At 45.2% G+C, this 9,466-nt stretch overlaps 1 protein-coding gene across 2 annotated transcripts in view; it reads left to right on the top strand.

The window, feature by feature from the left end:
* Window positions 1–1,781: 1,781 nt before the first annotated feature.
* The window catches only part of LEMD3 (LEM domain containing 3), a 41,648-nt gene continuing 33,963 nt past the window's right edge, over window positions 1,782–9,466 (top strand). The window contains exon 1 of one of the 2 annotated variants that reach the window (XM_059846973.1): window positions 1,782–3,356. In XM_059846973.1, coding sequence (XP_059702956.1) covers window positions 1,850–3,356 — 1,507 coding nt within the window. In that variant the 5' untranslated portion in view covers window positions 1,782–1,849. The remainder of the gene's footprint in view (window positions 3,357–9,466) is intronic. The other variant, XM_059846972.1, reaches the window with a different exon arrangement.

The following is a 9,466-nucleotide window of genomic DNA, read 5'->3' as shown; positions in this document are numbered from 1 at the left end:
ATAGGAGAGAACAGGTACATTTACATTACTGGTTTAATGTGTGATGGAGGTCATGTTGATTGTAATCATCCTACAGCTGGAAATCCATGCATCCCTCCAATGCACTATAGTGCTGTATGTGAAACAGCTCCTGTCAGGGAAACAAGAGGCTGTGCACCGTGGTGCCACACAAAGCACAGCAGTCATAAAGACCCTTGGCCACTCCTCTAGCTCAGTAGACTTAGCTTGATCTTCTCACATAGCTGCCTTACAGCTACCTGAACTCTTTTTCTGCAAATATTCCTCAATAACAAAACTAGCAACTTCAGTTTTGACACTAGCAGGGCACATCCACAATATTGTCACTGCAGCAGACTGTGAGGAAAAACACACAGTTGTTCATGAAGTTGTATCTTGCTCCTGGACCAATTTGCCAGTGGTGGTGGAAGGCCAGAGCTAGGTCAAAATTGGAGCTCAGCCTCCTGTTTTCGATGTGGTATGCAGAAACTGAGCCCGGGGTTTTGTCAGTCAGAGTGGATAGGTAGAGACAGGCAGGCCAGGAGATTTTGAAGCCTCCATATGAGGTTCTGTGGCCAAAGGGCCTATCCAGAAGGGTCAGCACACACAACACATGCTCTGAGAAATGCCAGGACAACATCTCTTTACATTGGCACAACCATTTGACATGTTTCTGTATACAGTTTGACAATTTAAACTGCAATACATATGAAGAAATATATTTTCCAAAAGAAAGAAGCAAAATACATCCAAGTAATTCCAAAATTGATCACATGGAGAATCACACAGAATTTACTAAGTTGGAAAAGACCTCAGACCATCAAGTCCAACCTATGACTGAATAACACCGCGACAACTAGAACACAGCACTAAGACTGGATGTGGCACTTTGTTTAAACATCTCCAGGCGTGTCTCTGCCACATCCACGGGCAGTCCATTACAATGCCTAATCACCTTCTCCGTGAAGAAATTCTTCCTAAATCTCCCCTAACCCAGCTTAAGACTACATCCTCTCGTATGTATGAGAAGTTGTATGTCTCCTCACAACCGGGCTGTCCTGACACTGGAGTTGCAACAGGGAAAGGTTTGCTCCCACCAGGCATATTGGTGGAAAGGAGCCGCTGCCTGCCACCTCGGGAAGGGCCCGCCAAAAGGTGCACGCAGCCTCTTCCCATTTCTCTAGACACCTTTAGGCTAAATTTAACACCCGGGAATGGCATTAGTGGAGGTTCAGGGCTCGGTCTTACGCTGCTCACTGCAGCGCACTCCCGAGCCCTCCGACACTCCGCAGCAGCCGCGGTTTTGTCTGTTCACAAGCGTGCCTGATACAGCGCGTTTCCGACCAGCGCGGCTGCTCCAGCTCCGACACCGCCGTGTCTCCCACCATCCCCAGAGTCGGCGCCCCCCACCCCGCCACTTCCCCGCCGCCGCCGAGAGCGCCTCCCACAGGCCGCCCGCGCCGTGCCGGGGGCCGCCCGTTCGGCGGTGCCCTCCCTGCTCCCATCCGCCGCCCGCCACGGCGCGACTGCCGCCCGGGACCCCCTCTGAGAGCCCGGGAACGGACGGGGAGATCCTCGGCCCCATCTCTCGCCGGGGCGGCGGGAGCGGCGCCAGCCCCGCGCGACAGCCGCGACCAAGCGGGGGCGGCCGGGAAGGGCCGCCGGCGCCGGGCGGCTCCGCCCCGCTCATCCCCCCGCTCCCCCGCCCGGCCGGCCGCGTTCCCGGCGGGCGGTGCCGCGGGGTGACGGGCGGGTCTCGGCCACAGCCGAGTGCGGCGCGTCAGTTCCGGCGGGGAGCGCGGCGCGGCGCGTGGGTCGGAAGCGCCGCGGCGGCGGCGGCGGGGAGCGGAAAATGGCGACGGCCGCGCAGCTCACGGACGAGGAGCTCTTCTCGGAGCTGAGGCGCTTCGGCTTCTCCCCGGGGCCGGTCACCGAGAGCACCCGGCCCGTCTACCTGAAGAAGCTGAAGAAGCTGCGCGAGGATGAACGGGCCGGGGCCCGCGGCGGCGGCGCCAACAAGACCCGGAACAGCAACAACAATAACACGGGAGCCGGAGCGGCGCCGGGCGGAGGCGGCGGCCCCGGGCGGGCGGCCCCAGGAGCGCGGCTGGCCGGCGCCGAGCACCCCTTCCTCCCCGGGGCTGCCGCCGGAGGCGGCCGGGGCCGCGCCGCACCCCCCGCCGGGGGCGGCAAAGTGCTGCTGGGCTTCAGCTCGGACGAGTCGGACGTGGAGAGCAGCCCCCGGAGCCAGGCCGGCGGCAGGAGGGAGCGCGCTGCGCCCCTCTTCCGCGGCCTCAGGCCCGCCGCCCCCCACGGCGCCTGCGGCGTGAGCGGCAGCTCCCCCCCGGAGGAGGCGGCCCGGCGGAAGCCCAACGCCTGGTGGGGTGCGACGGCCAGGAGATCGACGACGACTCAGGGTGTGAGGGAGCCCGGGGACGGCGAGGAGGACGACGAGGAGGAGGAGGAGGAGGAAAAGGAGAGCGAGAAGCAGCGGTGGAAGAACCGGACCGTGAACGGGAACCGGCTCCTCTCCTACGGAGGCAGCAGGGACAAGTACTCGGACTCGGAGGAGGAGGAGGCGGCGGGGGCGAGGGCCAAACAGCAGGAGGAGTCTGCAGTTCGCCGGCCCAGACGGAGCCTCAGCAAGTCGCCTGCTCCATTCATAACAAGCAAATGCGCTGCAGCCGGCGCTGGCGTGATGGAGACGGGCCAAGAAAGGGCTGGCGGAGGCTGCGGTGCTGGTGTGCTTGTAACGAATGACAGGGCGGCGGGGGCGGCTGCTGCCGGCAGTCTAGACAGGGGCAGAAATGAGGAGGAGGAGGCGGCGGCGGCGGTGGGGGGAAGAGGAGGAGGAGGATGTGAAAATCTGGACTCTAGTCCTCCCAGCCCCAGATACCGCATTGGCCTATCCAAGAAATCCCCATCAGTATTGTTGCCACCACCGCTCACCGACGTGGACAGCGGCAAAATCACTGACCCTCCAGGCACCATTAGGAAAGCGACCAATAATCATGTTCTCAGCGGTGCTCCTGGTAGCTGTAATGTTGAATCCAGGATCTATTCTTCTACTAATAGCCTTCCCCCGGGTGGAACCACCTCTTCCCTTAGACTCAACCACTCCAATCATACGGGTTCAAATCATACCTACCTGAAAAACACCTACAAGAAGAATCTCTCTGAGCCCGAGGAGGAGCTTCTCCAACAGTTCAAAAGAGAGGAGGTATCCACCACTGGAGGCTTCAGTGCACATTACCTGTCCATGTTCCTCTTAACTGCTGCATGCTTGTTCTTTCTGATACTGGGATTCACATACCTGAGAATGAGAGGTTCTGGAGTAGCTGAGGATGTGGGAGCCAACAGTAAGTATTAGGTGAAGGGTAAGAGCAGTTTCTGCAACTGGATGTAACAACTGTTAATACGCCTTTGCGTTCCCAGACATCCCTTACTAAACAGTTCTGGGTTCCACTTTAGTGTAATCTCGCTTTAAAGGATGGTGCATAGAGAAATTGTCTTTCCTTATATATGTGCTTTGAAAGCTGGTGTAATAAGCTTGCAAGATATTTGAGGATAAACTTAAATCCCAGCATTCCCTGCTTTAATCTGTTGATACCTTATTTTCTAGCAAGTTTTCGTCCCAAAGCAGTTCTGTGAGTTTTGTTCAATTTAGCAGGAGTATGGTTAATAGAGAATTGGCAAAGTAAGGCTTTATGTTAATCTCGCACGAGTAAGTGCGCACAGTTAGGTACCTGGAATTTCTGCAGGGCTAAGATTTGATTGTAGTTTTTTGGTAATAAAGCAGGTTGTTTTCATTCATATGTGCTGAGTCTTGAAAAGGATCCTGGGTTGAGGTGATGTTGCACACTATGACAGACTTTGTGCAGTGAATCCTTGATCTATTGTGTATTGTTTTCTAATAAATGATTCCTTCTAAATTTAGTTGGTAATAACGGTTATACATGAATTACTGCTGTGCTTTAATATGAAGCATTCTTTTTTTTTTAAATACTGAATTATTTGGGAACTTCTTTAACATGTGGAACTAACTTGCCATTTTCAAGTAATGAAGAATATGAAAATGGAAACATACCACCTGAGGGTGGTGATTCATGCTAATTCAGTTCTTGGCTGTTTTGAAATGGACAGTGGAGATTCTAACATCAGAAACAAAAATCATGCCATTGCTGTCTTGATTTTTCATTGCTTCTGGTAAGAAATTATGCAAAAATTTGGTTTTGGGATGTAAGAGCATTAGAAGGTTCTTGGCTACTTGCACTTTTCTTGAAATGATTGAGGATGGTGTGTGGGGTGTATGCAAGTGTGTACATTTTTTTTTTTTTTTATAGAGAGTAGAGTATTTATGAACTCATTTGTGGAGATGTATACAGTTCCTTGTAAGGAATGATCTGACTGTTACCTTGGGATCTGCTAGATGTCCCAGGGCAGCAGTGTGGGCTGGCTTTTCTTCTATCCCCTTTCGAACTTCATTACATTAGGGTAGCAGAATAATTTTAAATGTTGCTTTGTGCTCTTTGGGCGGGAGGGGGCGAGTAGAACATTTGGTGTTGAGGAAGGACAGACGCAGCAAGGGCTTAGGGATTTGCAGCGGTTTCATTGCAATGGTCCACGTGGCTTTTAAGTCTTGTTCGGTCTTGTTTTTTGAGCTGGCTGTGAACATACACAGGTGAGCTATAATTAGACACAGTATAGTGTGACTGTTGGGACTGCTCATACTCTGGTTATCTTCTGGCCATAACTGTTAGAGACATGCCTACATTTTCTTGTGTACGGATAAGCTGTGTTCTTGTACTAGCATGTATTATATGCTTCTTTTAGTCTGGAAATATGATTTTAACCAGAGAAGATCTGTCAGCCTACTAGGGTAAACTGCCAAATTCAGTGGTTGAGGTAGAACTGGCTTGTCGTCCTGTTTGGTAAAAGCTGAGTGTTTCATCAATGCAGATAGCAATAGTTCTTAAAGTCCAGAGTGGTTTTTTTTTTTTTTGTTTTTTTTTTTAATTGAAAGAAAATTTGGTTTGGAACATTCCTGTAGAGCATGTGGGATGACTATGTTGAGCATATTTCTCTTAAAAACTTAACCCAGCTGGAACTGTTTACACAGGAAAAATTGGGCTCTTCTTAGAGGACCTTGCTTAGGTTAGGCTGCCTAGTCAGTGCTCTGGTAGCCCAGTGTTGCTTGGTAGTTCAAGTAAACCAGTTCTTGGCCTGTTCTTACTTGCTCTCTTTTCAGTGGAACTCTTGAAAGTGGATTTCCTGAAGAATTGTTCTGGCAATGGCACTCGTGTTTCATCTGTGGTGCTTCCTCACAGCCCCAGGCTTTACTGCAACTTAACAAATGGGAATAGAGAATAGTGTCCTTTGGCAGAAACAAACAGCAGGTTTTGTGGCTAGCTCCTTCGATTGGAAGAGGAGCAGGCCACTTCTTTTAAGTAACGTGAGCAGGGACTTACCTTGCCCATATGTTTAGCATGTGCTTACTAAATTTTTCTGAAATCAGCATATGGAACAAAAATATGGTGGGTCTGTAGAACAGGCAAGAACAGACACGACAGGCTAATAAAGACTGATGTTTACTGAAAAGGGGGAGAACCCTGTCTTCTATTATATGCTTCCTAAGCTTAAACATCATCTAAGAGAGTCCTTTGACTGTTATGTTTATATGGGTGTATTGTCTGTTTTTTTTAATAGAAGCAGAAATTATTCATACTTTTAAAACAATAGTGTATCTCAAAACCAGCCTTATCATTTAGGTGATTGGATGTTGAGATTTTTCTGTCTTTTAGGTGGTTGTAGGTTAGATTCTGTTGGGTGAGAGTGATTTGATAGTGGAAAAAAAATCAGCTATTTTAAACTCCAGTCCGTGTCATAAAAACTTTTAGGGTTCCGCGGAGTTGCAATATATGCATCTAGTTATTATGCTTACTATGATAAAGCAATAAAGACAGTTATTTCTATATTTGGTGGCTTTTTATTTTGAATTTGAAGGGAATGATGCACAGTGAGCTTAATGTTGGTTTTTTTAATAGTTAATTGCCTAAAATTAAATGCAATCAAAGTAAGGTGATAGTATGTTTGTGGCGTTGAAAAATACTTATCACACTGAGTACACTCAATATCAACACTTAAATATTTGTCAGTCTAAAAGGAGGTGTGTCATATGAGAGGGAGGCTTAAAACCAGGTGTTGGAGTTGAATTTAGGCCAGGTGGAGTAATATAAATGGGAAGGGGTGAGCAGAGTATTTCACAAGAGACTTGGCACACTGTGCATAGTGTTCACATGATTTCTTATGCAGTGCTCTGAAATAGCTATGAAGTGCTTTAGTTTTTTCACATGTAGCATAAAATGTTCAAAGACAAATTACAACTGGGCTAATTCTTCTGTATCTAAGCTATAAAAATCACTTGAAGTAAGGTTTTTATGCATTTTGCTGTCTAAAAAACAGATGGGGTTTTTCTTAAACCCACTGAAATGATCTGCTCTTCAAGCTCACATAAAAGACCCAACTGATGCTAGTGCCTGTTATGCCTGCTATCTCTGACAGTGCTACATTTGAAAAAGATCAGTTTGGGCTTGGTGCTGGTAACCTCATTAATTTTGCTCTGGCTGTAACAGGCATGTTTTGTTTGCACCTGCCTTCAAAATACCATGGGATTATATCAACCTCTTACCAAGCCAGCATAGTATTTAGTCAGGAAGATGGTACACTTTAGTCTACTTCCTGGGTTTTTCAAACCCTGAGGAGGTATGTGTGTGTGTGTATCTCTTTCAACTCCTGTGGTTTTGTGATGTTACTCTGAGCATCTCAAGTGGCTGTTCCTGGGAGTTAATTCTAAAGTTATTTTTAATGAAAAGTTGATAACTGTATCCGATGGGTTGATGTTGCTTTCAGATCTGGTTCACTTTCTTTCTGAAAGATGTGGGCGCTAGTACAAGTGCTGTTGTATTTTGTAATGTGAAATAGGTTGTATGTAGGTTACTTCTACCATTTCTGCTCCAGTACTTTTTCTGGGAAACAGCTGATGTGACAAAAGAAAAAAACAGAACAAAACCATCACAACAAAAAATGAATCTTGAAAGTTTCAGATAGGTCTTGTTTAAGGTCTTATTTTCTTATAAGAAGCTTTTTAAAGTGACATCTGTTGCTAGTAATTTTGGTCTTTCTGTGATACTTGTTACAAAACAACTGCTAGGAGGATAATCCTTGCTATATTTACTACAACTTGTGTTTTTGAAATGATAATTCAGGGAGACTTAGCAGTTGTGCATATTGCAAGTGTAAGCTTAAGCACATCACAATTCTAAGAGTTTCATTCAATTCCATTGATGTTCTTTTGTTCTTGACGTCTAAATCTCTCAGGTGTTAAAACCTCTATGGAATTTTATGCAGGGAATTTAGTTGCTAAGAAGTTAGACTTGCTGTATAAAAGACAAGATGATGACTGTTAAGCTCACAGACCTGCAAATTACTGTTGAAGTGTTGTGGTATTTCACAGGTAACTGTTACAAATTTACTTGCCTTCTGAGATCACCTTCTCAGAAGAGTCCATGTATTCTTTACAGTGTTGGCTTTAATAGAAGAAAATTAGTTGTGGATAGGAAGTATTTATGGAAGACGACATAGTAAAGGGAGGGAGAAAAATTGAAAGATTTGTAGCGTTTCTGTGTTTTTTGCCTATTAACGTTACTTGTGCTTTGCAAGGGATACCCTGACTTGTATTTGACAATGTAACAACTTCTATTGAAATATTAGCATATTGCTGTGTCACTTTCTGTATATTGCTTTAAATCCTAGTTAGCAAGTATTTCTCAAATAGATGATATAAAAGAAAATCCTGCCATTTTTCTTAAAGACTAATCTCTGTTGTAGCAATCTCAGTTCTATGGTTTGATGAGTTTTGGATCAAGATTAGTAGATCAAACAAGAAGAATCCTAGGCTGTCTTCATAAGGTAAAGCGAGGCAGAGTAGTTAGATTTCCTTAGGATTCTTGATAATTCTAAACTCTCATCTTCCTTATGCTATGTCAGAAATTATTCTTTAAAATGAGGAATAATTTGGCCTTTTATCCAGGAGAGTTGAATAATTATTGTAGTGACTTTCATCTAGAAAAGTCCAAGTAATTACTATGTAGTACAAAATAGCTCAGCTGACAGCTTCAAGTCCTTCCTAAAGGATTATAAACATCTATTTACCTTTGTAATAGATATGGAGTATAAAATATAAATAAGAAAATTGCTCAGCAGTGTTTGAAACAAAAATGATGGAAATTCAGAATTCCTGTTTTTAGGGAGATAGTGGTAGTTGATACTTTGTTCAGAATATTTTTGACTACTTTGCATTCATATGCTTAAGTGTGCTGCTGTTAGCAGATGTGCACAAAACATTCCTTATGCCATTACTGTAGATTCTTATTATGACATTTTTTCAACGTTACTGTTGGAAGCCATGAGTTTTTTTGAAGTAAGTAATGGAAAATCTGAACTAGAATCACTTGCCTGTGGAGCAGGGATGCAGAAGAGCTCTGACAGGAGTCAGTCTGTTTTCATTAGATATCAGAAAGTAATCAAAGGTTTGCACTGCGTTCTACAGTGCATAGTTTTCTCAAAAGCAGATTTCATTTCTGATGTGAGAAAGGTGATCCAGGATCTGAAAGCATATCTGGTTGCAACTTTTACGTTTTAAAAAGCACTAGAGACTAGAAAGGTGTGGGAAAGAAAAAGCAGACTTGTTTCATTTGTTAAGAATCTCAGTCAACTCTAATACTGTTCAAGTGCAATGTAGATCTTTCTGCTTAGGACAGATGCATAGAGTGATAATGGATGCAGTGGGAATATTTTGAAGAAGAGCCCATGATACACAAGGACTTAAATTTTGCGTTGTATGAGCCCTACTTTGCACTGTTTTGGAGTCTATAATTATCCCAGTACAGGAGGAGAATCAGGCCTGCAGTCCTCCTATGTCTGGGATGCAATTGTGTTTCTAAAATTCATTTACATTTTAATCCTTTTGAGATCTGTGTTTCATCTGAGAGTAGAAGATTTCAAACTTTAGCTTGACTGCTTACCCAGCTAAGCTGGCAGGAGTTGTAGAGTTGTACCAAACTGATTCCTGTCATGCTTCTAGACTTGTGCTTCAGTAACAGTATGAACATTTGAACAGGCCAGAACTGCTGCTTGAGAAGGTTGCTTCTAAAAAGGTTAGGCAAGTAAATTAAGCAAGTACAATGGTTTTTGGTTGATGAAGGTGCTACTCCAGTGTTGTGGAGAATCACGGATTGTTGTAATCATGAGGCATATATTCCTTTTGCCTGTATAGCTCGTGTGAATGTATTCTCTGCTAAAATTAGTTGTCTGTTGTGGTTTGTGTTAGATTGAGGGGAGTGACTGTGAAATCAAGGTATATTAAAAAGAAAAGGTTTTTTTAAGGAAGAATCTTTTCATTCGTACTTTG

Source organism: Haemorhous mexicanus, chromosome 5 (assembly GCF_027477595.1).
Source record: "Haemorhous mexicanus isolate bHaeMex1 chromosome 5, bHaeMex1.pri, whole genome shotgun sequence".
NCBI classification, from domain to species: Eukaryota; Metazoa; Chordata; class Aves; order Passeriformes; family Fringillidae; genus Haemorhous; species Haemorhous mexicanus.
Note: the sequence above shows the minus strand (reverse complement) of the source record. Positions and strands in the feature narration are given on the sequence as shown.